At 44.7% G+C, this 21,280-nt stretch overlaps 1 protein-coding gene across 8 annotated transcripts in view; it reads right to left on the bottom strand.

Moving 5' to 3' along the window:
- MACROH2A1 (macroH2A.1 histone) overlaps positions 1-21,280 on the bottom strand; it is a 75,324-nt gene that overhangs the window by 30,631 nt on the left and 23,413 nt on the right. For all 8 annotated transcript variants that reach the window (XM_070414961.1, XM_070414965.1, XM_070414964.1 and 5 more), the window contains exons 3-4: positions 12,457-12,563; positions 11,851-12,048 (exon numbers count right to left, since the gene is read on the bottom strand). In XM_070414961.1, coding sequence (XP_070271062.1) covers positions 11,851-12,048; positions 12,457-12,563 — 305 coding nt within the window. The remainder of the gene's footprint in view (positions 1-11,850; positions 12,049-12,456; positions 12,564-21,280) is intronic.

The following is a 21,280-nucleotide window of genomic DNA, read 5'->3' as shown; positions in this document are numbered from 1 at the left end:
AACAGCAAGAGAAAAACTTTTTACATATAAGGGAATCCCTATAAGAGGATAAGCAGATTTTTAAGCAGAAACAGCAGGCCTGAAGAGTGGCATGATATACTCAAAGTGCTGAAAGTAAAAAACAAAAATAAAAACAAAACACTTCCGACCATGAATACTCTACCACCCAACAAAGTTGTCCTTCAAAACTGAAGGGGACATAAAGGAGTTCACCACTAAATCAGCCTTACAAGAAATGTTAACGGGGCTTCTTTAAGCTGAAAAGAAAGGGTGCTAATGTGGATGAAAGGGGCCACATGTTAACCTGACAAGGTCAGAGAAGGCCTGCATGTCTTGAAAACTCAAAGACCTAAAGTAACCACAAAGAATGGTCTGAAATTAAACTTCAATTAAAAGCAGTTATGATGGGTAGTTACATCCTAGGCCAGTATCTTCACTGACAAGGTCAACCTTACCTTAACTGAGCATATCTGACTTTTTGCATCTATAATAACATACCTTGAAATGTCTGGGTAACTTGTAACTTCCTTTTTTCGGGACCCCTTGGGGCACAACCTAAGGTGCCTTGGCGCCAGGACAGATATCACAAATTCCTTCATTGTTATCATGTTAATTGTTGCTGTACCAACCTAAGTATGTATCTATCACTTTACTTTTTATCCAATCCCAGGGGTTTCCCCGATTTGCTTTCTCCCGCCTCTCTAATCTATCACCCATGGATTTCATATAACCCACCTACGTCCCTTCCTTTGATTGCAATGTATAAAAATAGATGAGAAACCACCATTCTCTGGAGCACTATCCCAATCTGTTGAGATAAACTCACAAAAATTCTTTACGGTAAGAATGTGGTTATTTTTTAACACATTAACACTAATCACTAACACAAAAAGATAAGAAAGTATAAATCTTACTGGTAAAGGTAAAAGTGGTGGATTAACACTTATAAAGCAAAAGCCATAGTAGATACAGGAAGGAGAAAGAAAAAAGTATCGAATCATACCACTAAAAATACCAGATCACAAAGAGAGCAAGAGAATAAGAAAGGAACAAAAGAACTACAAAAAGCCAAAAAACAACAAAATGGCAATGAGTACATACCTATCAATAACTACTTTTAATGTAAATCAATTAAATTCTCCAAACAAAAGACAGAGAGTGGCTGATTGAATAAAAATACAAGACCCATCTACATGAGACTCACTTGAGATTCAAGGACACAGACAGGTTCAAAGTGAAGGGATAGAAAAAGATTTTCCAGGCAAATGGAAACCAAAACACAAAGATTGCAGTAACAGACAATGAAGGGCATTACATTATGATAAGGAGTTGATCCAACAAGAAGATATAATATTTGTAAATATTTATGCAGCCAATACAGGAACACATCAATATATAAAGCAAATATTAACAAGTCTAAAAGGAAATAATCTAAATAGAAAATAATATAATAACAGGAGACATTAACACCCACTTTCATCAATGGATAGATCATCCAGACAGAAAATTAATTAGGATTAAGAAACATCAACCTTAAACAACATGTTATGCCAGAGAGAATTAACAGATATGTACAAAACATTCCATCTAAAAGCAACAGAATATACATTCCTCTCAAATAGACATGAAACATTCTCCAGGACAGACCATATGTTAGGTCACCAAACAAGTCTTAATAAATTAAGAGACTGAAATCATATCAAGCTTCTTTTCTGACCACAATGGTATGAAACCAGTAATTAATTACAAGAATACTGGAAAATTAAAAAATATATGGAGATTAAACAGCATGCTGGTAAACCAATGGGTCAAAGAATAAATCAAAAGGGAAATAAAAAATACCTTGAGAAAATTAAAATGGAAATACAACATGCTAAAACTTATAACGTGAAAGCAGTTCTAAGAGGGAACTTTTAATGATAAATTCCTACATCAAAAACCAAGAAAAATCTCAAACAACTAAACTTTACAACACTTCAAGGAACCAGAAAAAGAACAGAGTCCAAAGTTAGCAGAAGGAAGGAAATAAAGATCAGAGAGAAATAAATGAAAGAGACTAAAGATCAATGAAACTAAGAGCTGGTATTTGAAAAAGAAACAAAACTGACAAACCTTTAACTAGATTCATCAAGAAATAAAGAACCCAGCTGGTGTTGCTCAGTGGTTGAGCACTGACCTATGAGCCAGGAGGTCACAGTTTGATTCCCTGTCAGGGCACATAACCAGGTGGCAGGCTCTATCCCCCGTGTGGGGCTTGCAGGAGGCAGCCAATCAATGATTCTCTCTCATCATTGATGTTTCTATTTCTCTCTCCCTCTTCCTTTCTCTCTGAAATCAATAAAAATATATTTAAAAAAATAAAAACAAATAAACAAAAAACTAAGCTCATAGGTACAGAGAACAGATAGGTAGTTGCCAAGGGGGATAGATGAATTGGCTGAAGCAGGTCAAAAGATACCAACTTCCAGTTATCAAGTCAGTCAGTCATAGGGATATAATGTACAGCATGGGGACTATAGTTAGTAACAATGTATTGCATATTTTAAAGTCGCTAAGAGATCAGATCTTAAACGTTCTCATCATAATAAAAAATGTATTGCTGTGTATGGTGATGGATAACTAGACTTGTGATTATTTCACAACAGAGTAAGTCCTCAGTTAACACCATCAGTAGGGTTTTGGAACTTTGGCAAAATGACATATAATAAGAACAATTTTATGGTAGACTAAATCTATATATAAGCAAGAGTTAAGTTCCAAGGCATCTCTCAATGCTACAACAAAACATTATTCAAGTATGTGCTGTATATACAAATATCAAATCATTATGTTTTATACCTAAAACAAGTATCTTTTGTCAATTACATCACAATAAAAAAGAACGTATCCATAATGTAAAAAGAACCTTAAGTCATTAAAATGGACAGATAACTCAATTTTTAAAAAATGCATAAAACACTTGCACAAAAGAAAATATCCAAAGGGCCAAAATTCATTTTAAAATATGCTAAAGCTAATTGGTCATCAGGGCAATACACACCTGCCAGAATGGCTAAAATTTAAGTCTCAAAGTACCCTGCTTTGGCAACATGTAGAAATAGAACTCCCATACACTAAATTTGGACTGTAGACTTTTACCTCCACTAGGGAAAACTACTTGGCACTATCTACTAAAGTTGAGCATATGAATACCCAAGATACCACAATTCCACTCACAGGTATACTCCCAACACAATGCAACATGTATGCACCAACAGCATGTACTTTTGCAGCAGCAATATTGGTAGGAGTCTCAAATTGGAAACAACTAATATCTCTCAACAGTAGTTAGCACATTGTGTCAAATTCAAACAATGAAATGCACAGACTTGGTGCTGTCTGCTACAAACAACACCTAGATCAATCTCTCAAACACAATGTTAAGTGATAGAGCAAGACAAAAAAAAAAAAAAAAAGGAAATATTAACACCCTTACAGAATTGAATTTACTATGAAGGTAATTTTAATAAGTTGTGCAGATTACACCTAAGGCCCTATATCTATTTTATATTAATAATTTTGTATTTTATTTAAATGGGGTCCTCAAAATTGTTAAAGCTTCAGACCCCCATATTCTCCTCTTTCCTCATGCTGTACATAAAAATAAAGTTGTGATATATATATATGTATGTATATATATACATATATACATATATACACACACACACACACACACACACACACACACACAAATATTATCTATATACTAGAGGCCCGGTACATGGATTTGTGCACCAGTGGGGTCCCTCGGCCTGGCCTGCAGGGATAGGGCCGAAACTGGCCCTCCGACATCCCCCAAGGGGTCCCAGATTGCAAGAGGGTGGTTCTTGGGTGATGCACCCTGGAATCGGGCTTCCTCCTCTCTGATTCCAGGTGCATCACTCGAGAACCGCAGCTGCCAAGTCACCACAGCTCAGCAGCTCCTGCATTGAGCTTCTGCCCCCTGGTGATCAGTGCGTGTCATAGCTACCGGTCAGAGTGTCTGACCCCTGGTGGTCACTGTGTGTCATAGCTATCGGTCGGATGGTCGCTTAGGCTTATCCTATATAATAAAGAGCTTATATGCAAATGGTCATCATGCCCTCATGCCCTTGCGCCGGAGCCAGGGGACCTGAGGCCGCACCCTCAGCTGGTGCCAGGCCGGGGGACCTGAGGCTGTGCCCCTGCCCTGCGGGGCTTGACGGGGGTGGGGTCAGCTGGGTCTGGGTCTCACGTGATTTCAAGGTGCACGCAGGTGGGCGGGGACTTGACTCTGGGTCCCGCAGCACACCCCAGACTGTGAGAGAATTTCATATACATTTTACTAATTATCTTTCATCTCTGGCACTTCTGTTATAGAGAAAGGGCAAATAGCAGTATTAAAATATTTCCTCTAATTAATTCCCTTTTAATGTGCACGAATTTCGTGCACTGGGCCACTAGTATATAGATATAAAAGGCTAATATGGCCCTAGCCGGTTTTGCATAGTAGATAGGAGCATTGGCCTGTGGACTAAAGGGTCCCAGGTTCAATTCTGGTCAAGGGCATATGCCTGGGTTGTGGGCTCGATCCTCAGTGAAGGTCGTGTAGGAGGCAGCCAATCAATGATTCTTTCTCATCAGTGACATTTCTACTTCTCTCTCCCTCTCCCTTCCTCTCTGAAATCAATAAAAAATGTATTTTTTTGAAAAAAAGGGTAATATGCTAAGTGTCTAACCATCTGACTTGTTGCTATGACGCTCACTGACCACCAGGGGGCAGACACTCAATGCAGGAACTGCTGTGACGCGCACAGAGATGGCACCACAGACCTGGCACCCACAAAGCAACACTCAGCTTCCCCCAAGTGAGACACAGGCCCTACCACCACCCCGGAGCCACAACCCACCAAATTGCTGCTGAGACACCATGGCGCAAAATGCGGCCCACAGCTCAGCCTGGAAATGATGGCTGTGGGCGCCAGGTAATGATGTCACGTAGCAATGCCCAGCTTTCTCTCCCTAGTGACGACTAGCCTCCTTGCAGTTTCTCCAGCCAAGGAACACTACTTGCTTTATAGCCAGGTGCAAACATTTCACACTTTAACCAAATGTCTCTAAAGCATTTTCCCATGCCTCATCTCATTTGATCCTCACAGAAGTCTGGAGTAGGTAGATAGGCAACTCGGTAGAATCCTATTTTCTTTTCATTAGCTGGAAAACGGAGATTTAGAAACTTGACCCAACTGAAAAGAAGAAATGGTGGAACTTGAAAATGACTTCAGGTTTTCTCACTGTGCAGAATATAGTCAAACACTGCTGCAGTTAAATATTTTACCCTTTGTTCTCCCTGCATGATCTGCAGAATAATAATCTGCTTTGTGTTGATATTTACTGCTGTGTTGCTGACAATTACCTGAAAGAGAAGTTGGGGTGCTTCACTGGGCTGGAAAAAGTTTAGCTATATCAGAAAGAAGGTCTAATTAAGCAAGTTTATTATATATATATATATACACATATATATATATATATATATATATATATATATACACATATATATATATATATATATATATATACACATATATATATATATATATATACACATATGGCTAAGTTGACTGGCGCATGTGCTATACATATACAGCTCTCGCTGGTGCCAATCACACACGTGTGTTTTGATCTGTCATTGTTGATCACGAATTTGGCTGACACCTCTATTATAGAGAAAGGGCAAAAAGTGTTATTAAAATATTTCTTCTAATTAATTTCCTTTCAATGTGCATAAATTCGTGCACTGGGCCTCTAGTTCAGCCATAAAAATGAAGGAAGTCCTGCCATTTGTGACAACATAGATAGCTCTTGAGGGCATTATGCTAAGTGAAATAAGTCAGACAGAGAAAAACAAATAGTGTATGGTCTCACTTATATGTGGAATCTTAAAAAAAACAAACCAAACATATAAAAATAGAAATCAGATTTATGGTTACCAGAGGTGAAGAGTTAGGAGAAGAATTGCATGAAGTTGGTCAAAAGGTACAATCTCCTGGTTATAAAATAACTAGGGATATAATGTAGAACATGATGACTATAGTTACCAAGTGTACCAGTTAATAATGGCAGATTTGTAATCAAAGAAAACACAATAATTTCAAGAGAAACATCAAAAGTGCTTTATTCAAAGTAATGTCCATCCCTAGCTACACATTTCCCCCATCTTTCTGGTAATTTGTGGGTACCATTCCAATAGAACTTTTTTTGTATTGAGACAAACCATTCAGAGACCCAATTTTCTACTTCTTCATATGTTTTGAAGTGCTGCTCAGAAAGTGCGTGTGCCATCGATCAGAACAAGTGGTAATCTGAAGGTGCAAGGTCTGGTGAATACAGCGGGTGGGTTAATACTTCCCAGGCAAGATCTTTTAATGTGTCTTTAACTGGTTTTGAAGTATGTGATGGTGCATTATCATGAAGCAAAATTACTTTGTGGTATCTTCTGGCCCATTCTGGTCATTTCATGTTCAAAGCATGGTTCAAATTGATTATTTGTTGTTGATAGCAATCAGTATTAGCGATCAGTTTCACCTGGTTTTAGAAGCTCATAATACATACAGTACACCTTCCTAATCCCACCAAACACAGAGCATTGTCTTCAAAATAATGAATTAAAACTTCCTGCAAATGCTCTTTTTTTGGCATGAAATTCAAAATTTTTAAGCGTAAAAATATCTATAATATTAATACCTTCAGAAAATTTGACATATGAAGTTCTGAAGCTTGCTGTCAATACAACAAAATAGCATACATATCAAATCGCATATATATCAACATATGTGTAACTCCATCTATTGAAAAAAAATCCACATTATTAACTGGTACACCTAGTAACATTGGTGTATGATATATTTGAAAGCAGTTAAGACAGTAGATCCTAAGAGTTCTTCTCATCACAAGGAAAAACACATTTTTTCTTTTTTAAATGATTTCCTTTGAATCTTTGGTATTTTATGCATCTGAGGCTTCTCTGACTGCAAAAGACATCCATTATAGACGTGTCAGGGACCCCACATGCAGATTCTGTCAAGTTCTCTCTGGGAAGAGCAGGCACGCTCCTACTCAGGGCCCACTTGCTGTTCCTCTGCTAGGAGATTTCCCCCCAGTCACTTGAATGCCCGATACCTTACTCTGTCAGGTCTCCATTCAAGTGTCACCTTACCACAGAGGGCTCACCTGACCACCTATGTAAAATTACACTGCCCATGTCATCGCTCCACTTTATTTTTGTCCTTGCACCTGCTCTGTCCCCTCCAACCTCTTATAATGATTCTGCCCCTCTCATTAGACCAAAGCTCACTGAACATGGAGGGAGGGCAAGTGCCTTTCATTCACTGCTACTGAGAACAGTAACAAGCACATGCAGACTTGATCAATATCAATCACATTCATACATCTTCTTTAACAGCCAGTGTTAAAAGTTGAAAGAATGAAACAGCTTTTGAGATTTCTTAATGGGGTAAAATGCTCTATATATGAGCAATTGCCACTGAAGTTAAAAAAAATACAATCTGCCTCAGCAAGTTCACCTTGAGGACATTACCCTATAGATACTTTTGCACTTGAGCACAGAGACCCACATACAGTGATGATCACTGTGCTGTGTGTCAGAATGAATGCTAGAAACCAAAAGAAAGTCCATTCATAGAGATATGGGTATACACTGGTCTTGTGTAATATATAAGTAACTAGAATCATACATGAAACACTAAAGCAGTTCTATATGCACCAATATGAAAGCACTGCCAAATTAATAACAACAGTGGCTAACATCTGTGCCACAATGCTATAGCACTTACATGAGTTCTCTTTTAAACCTCCCAACCATCCATTTTACAGATGAGGGAACTGATACCAGAGAGGTCAAATCACTTGCCAAGATCACACAGCCAGAAAATGACAGAACTAGAATATACAGCCAGGTGAGCTGGCACCCTTAACCACTAAGTAACACTGCCAAAACAGTGGGTAACAAGATTATATGTATATAGTTATTGTTATATTTAAAGGTAGGTAGGATGGGGAAGGCTTTATATATCTACTAGAGGCCCAGTGCATGAATTCGTGCATGGGAGGGGGAGAATGGGGCCACAGGAGGTTGGCTGACCGGGGGAGGGACCGCAGAGGGAGACTGGCCAGCCAGGTGGGAGGGACCACAGTAGGTTGGCTGGAAGCAGGGAAGAATAGGGGGAGGGACTGCGGGAGGTTGGCCGCTGGCCCTGAGAAGGGAACTGACCCTCAGCCCCCCTGGGAAAGGGGCTGTGTCCGCTGCCACCCAACCCCGGTTCCCTGTCCCAGCCCAGGCCCAAAGGCCCCGGCGGGATCGGGAGAGGAGGCAACAGTTGCCGGGCGCAGAAGGAACGGATGCTGGATGCCAATGCCACCCTTGGCATCCCACCACTGCGAATTTCCCCACCTCCCCCCTCCTACTTCCCTCACCACTGCACCACCACTGCGGGGGGGGGGGGGGGCGGTGGAGGCCCCTGAGGAAGGGAGAGGACGGGAGCAAGACAAACCCTTGTGTCAAGGGCTGACTTACAATAGATCACAGCGAGGGAGCTGCTCTGCTATGTATGAAACCTTGACCCAGAAGCAGGTCTCTACAAATGGCTTAGCACCAGGGGCAGATGGGGGCCGGCTCGCTGGGGGAAGGGGCCGTGGGAGCACACTGACCACCAGGGGGCAGCTCCTGCGTTGAGCATCTGCTCTCTGGTGGTCAGTGCGCGTCACAGTGACTGGCTGACAGGTAGTTCCCAGTCATTCCATCATAACGGTGCTTAGGCCTTTATATATATATATATATATATATATATATATATATATATATATATATATATAAATAAAGATATGCTCTTATGTGCATAGACTTTGTGAAAAGATACATAAAGACTGATTACAGAGACCCATCTGGGGGCATGTGGGGGGACTGGTGGGATTGAGATTCTATTACTGCATACTTTTGCAAAATCCTAATTCTTACACATATTACCTAGTCAAAAATACATTATGCAAGTATTCATTGAGTCACTAAATTCTAAGTCTGGGATGGACCCCATCATTTTATTGGAGGGGGTGTAAACTGAGTCACAGACTTGCCTGAGGCCACCCAAGTAGGAAGGAGAAGCCCTAAGGCACTTCCAAGGCTCCAGACTCCTAGCCCTGGTGTGTTCTGTTGCCGTCTCTACTCTCTATTTCCACCATAGCTGACTCAGCTGTCACAACTGGAGATTTTAAAAAACGTCCAATTATACAGAATTGGGGAGAAAATTATGATTTGGAATTCAAGTGTTGACATTTGAAAAATACCAACTCCCTTTCACTGCAAATACTTTAGCATGTTACTAAGGCTCTCTCTGCCTGTCTCTGGAAAGGTTATTTTCAGAACATTCCACTTAAACCTGGAGTTGCAGGGTTCTCCGCTGTTTCTGGGAGCTGACACCACAATTTACATTAAACAAATGTTTTGAAAATTAGCTGTTCACGGTTCCAATTTCAGCTTCCCCCAGGGTTTAATGTTAGCCAAATATTCGTACAGTAAGCAGACAATGTGTTTTATTGTATGGAAGAAAAACAGACCACCATAACAGATTTCCTGCTTTTGTAATCAAGGGAAAAGTGGAGTGTTCGAGTGATTATTGGCATATGGTTATTAGAAACACTGAGTTCCAAATATAGCTACTAGGAGCTAAAGACACACACACAGACACACACACACACTGCTATATTTCCAAAAAGATAGAAAAAACCTTAGTGTTTGGTCAATTGGAAATTCAGGAAGTCATTGGCAAAACTACCAGGAGGAATCAGGGTGACAGATAGCAAGGTTCAGCCCACTGTTCCCAGACACACTGGAGTCAGAGAGGCCCAAACATCAATGAGCAGCAGGCCTGCAGGAACAAGGGCCTGGGCACAGCCTGAGGACAGCTAGGCCAAAGATTGCAGTTCTGCCCTGCTGGTCCCCGACTCTCTGGGGCCCATTATCAAGATATGATGGATTTGGCACCTTCATCTTCTTTTTTAACATTTAAAAAGGGTTGCACAGCCCTCGACAGTGTGGCTCAGTTGATTGGAACATCGTCCCATAAATCAAAAGGTTGCGGATTTCATTCCCAGTAAGGGCACATTCCTAGGTTGTGGGTTCGATCCCCGGTTGGGGCACATACAGAAGGCAACCAATCAATGTTCTCTCTCACATCCATGTTTCTCTCTCTCTCTCTCTCTCTCTCTTCCGTCTCTCTAAAATCAATAAGCATATCCTCGGGTGAGGATTTAAAAAATAATTAATTAGTTAGTTAATAATTAATTAAAAAGGATTGCACAGGTGCTTTTCTCCTCTCTTTCCCCATCTTGCTCTACACGCCGCCCCCCATGCCCCTGTCCAGCTGCAAATGTGAAAGGGGGGAAAGAAACTGTTCAACCTGCTAAATTTACAGTTAGCAGGAATGAGAATGAAGCATTGTGTGAATTCCCCGATTCCAAGCCTCCTCCAGGACTTGTGAGCTAGGTGGAATGCAAGCGTCTGGAAATAAACTTACAGGATGCTCTTCAATACCGGATTTCTCTCTCAAAGAGCTGGGAGCAATTCAGAGCCAGGTGGGTGAGATGGGGGGAATGGGGTGGGTGGTCTGTTGGAAAGAGGAATTTAGATTCTGATGTCTTCAGGAAAGCATTTGTTTACACCCAGAAGGAGGTACTAAAAACATAGCCTCTTCCACCTCAACTAAATAAAGAGTGTGGATGGGAGGTTAGAGGTCAGAAAGGTGCCCCCTTGTGGTGAAAGCCAGTCTGTCTGTGGCACAGACAGGCCAGGGACCTGATCTTTGGACAGGTCAGAGGAGGGGATATGCAGGATGTGACTCTGGGTCAGGGCCCCTGGAGCCCATCTGGGAGGTGACCTCACCATCTCACTCTGGTGAGAGGCGTGGGCTCTGGTAGGAAAAACGTCCTTACACTGCATCAGAACCCAAGAGTTATTTCCAAGAGTTCTTATTGAGGGTCTTACAAAACAGGTAGGTCACCTTCTGCCAGAAGTAATTTCCTCCAGTATGGCTGGAGAAGGATGACTCCTGAGGGGGCGCCGCAGGGTAGCACAGCCTTAAAATTCCATCTATAAAGACAGAGCTTTAACTGCACTGCACCTCTGTTTGTTGGGCCTCAAAGCAACTGTGACAACTGCTGAGAGGCAGGGCCCAGTGACGAAGGAACACACTAATGAGAGGAATTTGTTCACCACAAAATGATCAGCACCCAGGACCTAGTCTCAGTCCAAGTTGGGTCTAGCAGGAGGGCCTGAATAATGTGTCTGTTTTACTCCTTAACAAGGCAATCATTCTAAAAAGCAAACTGTTTGGACTGTCCCTGCTGGAACATGCTCAGAGTAGGACAAGCAGCCATGGCAATGCAACATCAGTTCTGAGAGTATCAGGAGCAAGTGAGCAGCTGGCACCTCTGGGCAGGACTCAATGGTAGCTGTCCAAGCACCAGGAAGATCCTGTACACACAGGTCACTTCCCACAGGCATGGGCATCTCCCTGAAAGGCCAGGCATGAGGTCCTTCCATCCTGATCTTCCTGGCACCCACCTCACATACTCCTTGCCTGCAGGAATCCAGTCCCCCAAATGTGTCCAGACTCTGGCCACTTGAGTAGGACTAGCCCCTCTGTAATCAGATCCCACATGTTCCTCTGTAGTGCTGCACCCCATCGGTGGGATGAGCACTCAGCAGGAAGGGGACTCTCCTGACAACCACCTATCTGCACTGCCCTGCCCTACCCCACACGCCCCTGCCAAATCACATACCTTGGATTTCCGGGCCCCTTTCTTGCCTCCAGCTTTCTTTGACACTGGCTTCTTCTGGGATGGAGACTTGGCCTTTTTGGCTGGGGGTGGCGTGATGATGGCTTCCAACTTCCCTTTGGATCCTCGTTTCTTTGCTAGCAACTCTGGGTGGATGTTTGGTAACACCCCACCACTGGCTATGGTGACTCCTTTTAGTAGCTTGCAGGAAAACCAAAGTAGCAGATGGTGAGCTAGACCAGCCTGCCCTTGACCTTCAAGAAGTCAGCCCTGCCCATCCATGCTTTCGATTTTGGTTGGTAGAGTTCCTCCCTCCATGGCATCTACAAGGATGCTGACGGGACTCAGCTCACTACACAGGGAACAAGTCCTCAGAGTTCCTCACTAGGGGGGAGGGGTGGTTCATTTGGGAGCCAAATACCTTGTTTCATTCCTGGCCCCCACCCCCAATAAAGCCTTCAGGAAAAACTTCCAAGGGGGGCAGGGAAGCTGCTAACAGTCCAAAATGCAGTCCACACCTTTGAAAGCCAGCAACTTGCCAACCTCCCTCTGCACAGACAGCTCTGTCTCTCAGGTGTCTGGGGTAGGTTGGCTAGGAGAGCCTCGTACCTGATTTAGCTCCTCATCATTGGCCACGGCCAGCAGGATATGCCGAGGTGTGACCCGTCCCTTCTTGTTGTCCCTGGCCGCGTTGCCAGCCAGCTCCAAAATCTCCGCTGTAGGGAACAGAGGGGAAGAGCACATGATTGCATTAGAGCATCAGAGGCTCACATGCATCCTCCTGACCCCACTCATGGAGCTGGGAATGGACACAGGTATCAGTTCACGAAGCAGCTTCCTGAGGTGGGAAGATGCAGGCAGTCTGCCTGGCACACTTTGAGCTAAGTCACAGAAGTACTGAATCAACCCCTGGTCCAACCCTGTTTTGGAGGTGAAGACAGAGGCTTACAGAGGAGAAGTGACTGGTCAAAGGTCCCTCAGTAAGAAGTGGTAGAGCTGAGATCTGAACTTACTTGTCAGAACAGGGCTGCCTGTAGTCGGCATTCAGATGTCACCAAGACCAACCCTGATAAGCCAATGGTGTGGTCCCTAAGAGTGAACCCTGCCTGCATGGAACTGAGCAATGGGTCATGCATGGGTTTTGGGGCCTCAGGGGGCGGTGGAATTTTACAGGTGCTTAGGAAGTCTCTGTCGATGAAGTTGATGTTGACCGCCTGCACACTCAGACTCAAAACTGGAAGGAGATGACTAGACTCTTTACAAAGTCAATGTCATAAAAATACTGTCAAACCTCGGTTCTCAAATGTCTCCCATCTTGAATGATTCAGTTCTTGACCAAGTTGTTCACAGAAAAAAATGTCTCTGTTGTCAAAACAAACTTCAGTTTTCTACCTGATCACCCTTTCATGCTGATACCTCAGCATGACAAAAAGTGTTTCTCAGGCAACAAAGGAGAGAATGTTTTTATTGCTGGTGAAATCAATGATCAGCACAACTTTAAAACAGAAAGAGGCCATCAAGAGTGCTAACGCCCAGCCCTAGCTGGTTTGGCTCAGTGTATAGAGCATCGGCCTGCGGACTGAAGGGTCCCGGGTTTGATTCTGGTCAAGGGCACATGCCTGGGTTGTGGGCTCGATTCCCAGTAAGGGGCGTGCAGGAGGCAACCAATCAATAATTTTCTCTCATCACTGATGTTTCTATCTCTCTCTCCCTCTCCTTTCCTCTCTGAAATCAATAAAAATATATTTTTTAAAAAAAGAGTGCTGATGCCCAGTGCAGATGGACCTATCTCTTGCTAAGTGGAGAAGGGTGCTTGGGAAGCCTAAATGACCTTAGGCCTCTCAGGTGCCTGGCCAGCCCAGCCTGCCCTTCGTTCTCCCGTGTTCATGGAGCAGGTGGCACGTCTGTAGTGCTAATGTCCTGACTACTGCCTGGGAGGGAGCAAAAGCAGGAGTCTGACCTGAGCACAGACCCTGAGAGTAAGGGCACGGGAAGGAGAGCTGGTCACAGCTGTTGCTGGGCTGGAGCCCGTGCAGCAGGAGGGCTGGAGAGGGGCAGCTGCAGCATGGAGCTGTAGCCCACTTGGCTGGCTTCCTGGCCTCCACCATTCCTTCCCCTCCCCAGCCTGCCCCCACTTTCTGAGGCCACAGGGAAGGCCATCAGTGTCTGCAGAGCCAGAATATACAGGAGGCAGGTGGATTACAACCTTTTCCCCATAATGTGCTAAGAAGTCTTCACCTGGCCTCAGAGAGAGAAAGAAGCACTCACAGTGGTGCCCTAAGCCCATCCCTTTGGCAAGAAGATCGTTTGAAATTGCGGTTTCTCAGAAAAAGTGGAGGGGGCCTGGTTCCTCTTCCTGCCTGGAGTGTTAGTGGAAGGGTTTCCCCAAGAGAAGGCACAGAGGCCGTTGGGGGTGGCGGGGGGGGATGTGGTCTTTTTATTTTTAGCAGTGCTGCTCTACTGGTGCAGGAAAGATGGAGGTGATGAATGCAAAGCCCTGAGGGTGGGGAAGGGCCTGATTTGGGTAGGGGACAGGCAGTATATAACACAGAGAAATAAAGCAATGGAGTGACTTATAAGTAGCACCCATGGCTGAGAAATCTGAAGATCAATTCTCCGAAATTCCCTTTGACTTCCATGAGCTTTTTTCCCCCATGAACCCTCACACTGTGGATGAAACTTCCAATGGCCTGAGCTTCTATACTTGGGAAATTGCAAGGTCTGGGCTCACTTACTGCTAATTAAGCGGTGGATTCTGTGATGCCAGACTAGATCCACCTGAGAGTGACAATGAGGTGGTGTGGAGGGCCTGGGGGAGATGTGTGCAGTGGAATGAAGTATGATTTGGCTCCTTGGGAAGAGCTGGGCAGGAGTGTCATTCTGTTGCCTTCTTCTCCAAAGAACCAGAAATTCCAAGACTCTATCCTTTTTTGCAAAACTTTAGCTCACCTTTGAACTCAGCCCTGTGGAGTGGGAGGAAAGCTATATCAAGTGGGGACAAAAAAGAGGGGCAGAGAACCATACTCCAGCTAGAATTGAGCAAAAGCCTTGTCTTCCATTTATTCCTGCCTGTTTGCCAGAGGAACAGTTACCATAGTAACCCCTTCATCAAGGGACACAAAAGACAGAGCACCTGGGAGACACACCTTTTATGAGAAGTGGGTGCCCTGCCCCACCCTACACTGCAGCACGCAGAGGGCTGGGCATTTTACAACAGCCAAGGAAGATAGGGGAGAAATCTGACTGATAACAAAAGCAGGAATCCAGGGCACAAACTCCCCTGGCCAAGTTTTCATTAAAACCCACCCTTTGTCCTCAGTCTCACTGTAAAAGCCCAGTCGCAAAAGGCTTTCCTGGCTAAGAGAGGGCTGCCTGCTGCAGGGGAGGGGAGGTGCAAAACGACAGCAACTGGACAAGATGGAACAGGTCCCATCTGCCCTCCAGGGCATGTTCGGGAAGGAGAGGGTGCCCACTGCTGAGGATTGGGGCAGGGTGTGAACCACCAGGAGATTTCCTGATTAGGTTTCCTTCCTAGTAAATGATCTGGGCTTTGCAAGTGATAGAAAGGCTAAATCAGGGGTCCTCAAACTACGGCCCGCGGGCCACATGCAAATACAAATATTGTATTTGTTCCCGTTTTGTTTTTTTACTTCAAAATAAGATATGTGCAGTGTGCATAGGAATTTGTTCATAGTTTTTTTTTAAAACTATAGTCGGGCCCTCCAATGGTCTGAGGGACAGTGAACTGGCCCCCTGTTTAAAAAGTTTGAGGACCCCTGGGCTAAATCATGAAAGCCCAGCTCAGCTAGACATGGATTCCTGCCACTGCACCCCAAGCCCACCGGGATGCCCCCACACACACATACACTGGCTGCCTCCTGGGCTAGGGCAGAGTCAGCATCACCTGAATGGACCCCACACCTCACCTCGGGGGAAGGTGTCTTGCCCTTGATGCAGCTCCTGGTTTGGAGGGTTCTGGGCAATTCTAAAAAAAATTGTAACTTCTGCTGGTTCAAAAGAAAAGGAATTCTGAGAAAGAGAACCAGGAAAACACCAGATCTACAGATGCAAATCCTTTTCTCCAGTTTCCAGAGCTCAAAGCTTGCATCCTCTCTTGGAGGGAGTTTTCAGAAGCCACAGCCCTGGGGGCTGTAACCACAACAAATGGAATCTATAAGAAACCACAGGAGGAAACTGGAAAGAGCAGTTAGGAGAAGAAACAGTCCCCTTACCAGGTTCTCCACCCCTCAAGCCAAGTCTTCCTAGCCAGTGACAGTTTCATTTTGTTACCACTGACCAACTCTAGTTTGGGACCTAAAGCACTTGGGGTCAACTCTGGAGATAACCCTAAGTGTGGTAAGGCTCCCTAATTATAAACACTACAAAGGGGACTTACTGAATGAACACCACCAGCCAGCTCATGTGCTATTTTTTAAAGATCTTTTGTTTGTTTATTTGTTTGAAGATCTAATTTTCGAGACACCCAAGCAGCTTGGCTCCCACTCTACAGCCTTTGTGCTGGCCTGGACCTTATTCTCTCCTCAGATCAGCAAGCAATGCAGAGGCACCTTTGGGCCCAACTTTCCCCAGCCTCACTGAGCAAGATCATTTTAAGGCCACTTGACAAAATTCTCACAGCCTTGAATAACAGCATTATCTGGCAGCCTTTTCAGCTACAGACCAGCTGTCTGAACATGAATACCTTTGACAGGTCTACTTTCCAAGTTCACCCAGAGACCAAAGGCTTAGAGTCTTTTTTTTTTTTCCCCCTCCAAACATCTTGAACTGAACCATATCTGCTGGATTGAAGCATTCTGTCTATCTTTCTTTAGGGAGATGAAGTCATGGTTTGCAGAATTAGACTCCTAACAGCTAACAGGTGATGTGTGGAGGCTGCGCCAAACTCTAAACACAAGCCTTGCAAAGCAGAGAGTTGGGGGCTTCTACAGAGCAGTTTGAAGCATCTCCTCTAACAAAAGAAATACTGAGAACAACCACCAGAAATCAAAGAAAAGCCAATGTTCACGTAATCCCAAGGAGAAAACAGATATTTGCTACAAAGCCAACAACATGACAAGGAATCTGTTTATTGTCATTTCTTCCCAGTCACCAGGCTTCCATCAGCAGTTTGCTGAGTTCAGAACTGTTTTACTCCATCCCTGAAGGCCTTAACTCATCAACCCCAATCGGAGACTGCTGCTTAGGGTTTCCTGCACCCTGACTGCACCAGTTTCCTCCAATTCCCTCCATGGCCCAGTCCATTGGCTTACATCCCACCTTTTCAGGAGATGAATGGCAGAGTCTGAAGCCTGCTGAGCCATCGACCCAGAGTTCCAGGGCCTCACTTGTGGCCACAGCAAAGCTCTCCAGATCTGCCTGTCCCAGGAGCCTCAAAAGGAACCAGGGATTCCACAGAGAAAATAAAACCTACAGCAGTAATTGAAGGTGGTGTTTTCTGTGCAGAGTATAAGGTGTTTTATAAGAATGAGTCATTTTGTTGCTTTTCTGTAGATGTTCCAAATCTGACACAAACTTGTCCTGCTGTTAAGCCCACATCACAGGCCCCTCATAAGGGCCAGGAGTTTAAGGGTCCCCGTGGCAGCCTCTGTCCAGTCTATCACCTTCCCCACAAATTCTCCCAATAAGACAGAAACACAGCTTCATTGGGGAGTTTCTAAAGTCAGCTAATTGTTTTTCATATTTCAAAGTAAAAAAAAATTGCATTATACACATTAACAAAGAGATATTATGATTCTTGGCAAACATTACCCTCATCTAACCCACCAACACAGCCCCGTGCATGAATATCTTCCCCTTCCGGAAAGCCTTCCTCTACCTCCCCAAATCTCAAGAGCCTCTGTGTCAGCCACCTCCTCGGTCTGTCTTTGGTGGAGGGCAGGAGCCACCAGCACACCGTGGTTAGAGCGGGGGTCTTCTGGGTATACATCCCAGCTCCTGCACTGAACTGTAAGACGCGTCAAGAATTACCTGAGCCTCGGTTTCCCATTCTACAGAAGGGGGGATGATAACTGAGGTTATCTCTAGGTTTGTGAGGATTACTGAGTTGCCAAGTTACTTGCTGAGAACAATGGGTACATGTAAGCTACTATAATTGAGGATACTAGGACACTTGATATTTTAAAAAGTACAGCAGGCTTGATTTCTAGGGGAAGAAAACTAGATTTCCCCCAATTTCCTTTATCAAAATAAATGGCCAGCTGACTGGCTGGCCCAAGCCAGTGGCTCAGTTGGTTGGAGCATTGTCTCATGCACCAAAAAAGGTTTTGGGTTTGATTCCCAGTTGGGGCACATACCTGAGTTGCAGGTTTGATCCCAGAACAGGGGCCTGGGGGAGGCAGCCAATCAATCAATCAATCACTCGCTCTCTCTCTTTCCCTCCCTCCCTCCATTTCACTCTCTCTAAAAATCAATGGGGGAAAAAATCCTTGGGTGAAGATTAAAAAAAATAAATGGCTGGATGGATCGATAGATAGATGGACGTGCATGACAGCCAAGCAGAGGAAAAAGCAACATAGAAAACCTGGTGTTTCCTCCCCGAATAGTTTACTCTGTGGTTACACTTAACAGTTTACATGTGTTTGAAAAATGCACTTGAACCTGATTAACCTCAGTGCTGCCAGACTTGCCTTGATAGAATGCAGCACCCAGGGTGGCCCCATGGGCAGCCTCTGCTGTGGGATGGGGTCTAGGCTTTTGTCTAACCCAGCAGGGTGTGCTATGGCAGGGGCAGGACCAAAGCCAGCCGCTGAGGCAACACCAGTCAAGGCCCCAGGAAGGAAGGTGGGAGGAGGAGATGCCTGGGTTGCAGAAACCTGTTCCAATCTAGGGCCTGGCTGACAGCTGGGCAGGGCCCTCTGGCCCATGAGTCACTTGCTCTCAAGGTCTCTAAATTAAAATACAAGGAAATGGTTAATAAGAATGTTTGTTTTGATATGGAAAATCATAGGCATTTGTTCTTCATTCATCTCAGGAAGGGGTGAACAATCAGAGATGTCTGTTGAAATGAAATGATCTGAAGAGTGTAATGTAAAGAGGAACTCACTTAAAGAGCCCTGACAAGGTGCCATTACCCAGATGGATGTTTAAGGGGGAAACAAGTTAAAGAACAGAGGCTTCCGTGGGGGGCTGCCATGGTGTAGGGAGCAGAGGCAATGCCTGTCATGCACACTTACACACACATTCATCCGGATGTGCAATGCTTAGCCTCCTGGAAGTGGATCGGGGACTAAATCAGAGGGGACATTTTGCTCTACCCTCTTGTGTGCTATCTGAGTTTATCTTGTGCAGTTTATTTCTTCCAAATGTAAAATGAAAACACAGTGTAAATGAGAAGAGGCAGCTATGCTACATTCCACCTCACTGGCCTTCTCAACTCCAAGTCACAAGCACCCTCCTGCCCTGACACCTGTCCCAGCTTACATAATCCTGCAGCACTTCCAATACTGATGAGACCACCTCTTCCCTACAGCCAGCACACGTCACTCTAACAGCCATCACCCCTCCTATGCTCATACCCATCTCATTCCTGTTAGTCCTTGACTTTCCTCCTTTCTGTCAGAAACTATTTGTCCTTCCAGGCCCATCCCTGCAGGACAGAGGCCCCTGTCCTCTTGGCCCATGCCAGGCCACAGATTGTCTCCAGCCTTTACAGATCATACCCTGTGCCCTTTGGTGATCCTCTGGGACCCTCAGGGCCTGCACTCTCAGGAATATATGGCCTCCTCAGCCAGGCTGCAGCTCCATCATGAACAGGAGACAGGCTTGGAGACTAGACATATGCCATCCTCTTGAGAGGTCCACTGAAGACAAGGGAGATGCAAAGTGGGCTGAGTGAACCTGAGTCCTAGTTCTCTCCTTCTAACTGCTAAGGTTTCAGCTCCAGTAGAAAGCCTGCAGGAAATGCTCTTTGAGAGATGGGTTACTGTGCTGAATGACCCTGGAGATGTTCTTTAAACTCTCATAACCTCAATTTCTCTCATAACTTTCCTAAGCAAAATAGGTGGCTTGAGGGTTCAGTGAGTTACCAGAAGTAAAGCACTTGGCCAGTGCTTGGCACAGGGAAGTGCTCAACAGATGGCAGACCTTTTGTTAAACTGCTCTGCTTTGCCTTGCCCTCAAAGCACTGTCACAATTAAAAGCCACAACCTGAATCTGGAATAGAGACTGTCAGGACATGGGGTGGAGGTGGGAAGCTAATAACCCCCACAATGCTGCTCAAGTTAAGTACCCTCATTTTCTGAATGAACAGCAGATACTGACTTTCAGCAGTCAATATCTAGTTTTACAGAGGCAGCAGATAAAAGTTAACCAAAGGCTACCTCAGTTACCAGTTACCACAGGGAGCATCTATTAGGATTATCGATGGCCAGGGAAGCCGACGGATTAGCCTTTCCCAGAGGCCCTGGATTTCCAAATGGTTCCTCCAAGCAAGAAATGTGAGCTCTGGCAGAGAATGAGTGTCCTTCTAGAAAGAGGACATTTACGGATGTCTTCTATAGAGGCCATTCGGCAAATGTCTCCATCTAGACAAATGGGAGTGTTGTCAATCCCAGGAAAGGACCCCTCAGTGTCAGGTGTCATTGCCAGCCTCTGAAGTGCCAGGAAACACACGGTTTCTGGCCACTAAATGGAAGGCACTTGCTTAAAAATGAGGAAGGTGGGGTGGGAAATGAAGGAAGAAAGGGAGGGAGGGGGGAAAGGTGGGCGTGGAGTCTGAGCTATAGGCTAGCTGAGCAGCCTGGCAAATCTGAGGAGAGTTTTTGTCATCTTCTTGGCCAACAGAACCAGAAGAGGCGGTGGGTAGAGACAGGGAGGTGGAGGGAGGCTAGCTGTCATTAATACCCTTTGGGTTTGTGGCTTTTTACTTTCATATTTTATTATGGGTTGACTAGACAGACATAGAAGCCCTTTCGGGCAGGGAAAGAAAGCTAGAGAACTATAAATGTTGTATTAGTTGCTGATATTTTATCCAGAAAAAATATTAGGAGAGAAGATATTTGTAGAATTCTGACCCATTTCCTTCTCCTCTCAGTAAGTTAGTTCTTTTAAAGCCATTCTTGATGGCCATCACAGAGGGACTCTGGGGTATTGTTATTTTAATCAGGTGGGCAGCTTCTGGCCTCTGCTTTCCAAGGTATAGTTGAGACATGCTCAGCGGCTCTTGTGGCACTTCCAACACCATCCTGTTTGCCACCAATGCTGCCCTTCCACTTGCCTCTCCTCAGGCAGGTCTGGCCCACTCTGCCCTGGTGTTAATCCTAATTACACTTCATTAAAAAATCCGGGGTCTGGTTCAGCCCTCACTCTCATCAATTTCCTAACAATAGCAATACTCCTCCACCTGAAACTCATCCTCCTCTAACATATATATGGCCAGGGGCCCTCACATCCAAAACAACCGAACGGATGACCG

The sequence above is a fragment of the Myotis yumanensis genome, unplaced genomic scaffold (assembly GCF_028538775.1).
Source record: "Myotis yumanensis isolate MYYU_CA2020_CCGP unplaced genomic scaffold, mMyoYum1.0.hap1 SCAF_5, whole genome shotgun sequence".
Lineage (NCBI taxonomy): Eukaryota > Metazoa > Chordata > Mammalia > Chiroptera > Vespertilionidae > Myotis > Myotis yumanensis.
This window is presented reverse-complemented; position numbering and strand designations above follow the sequence as displayed.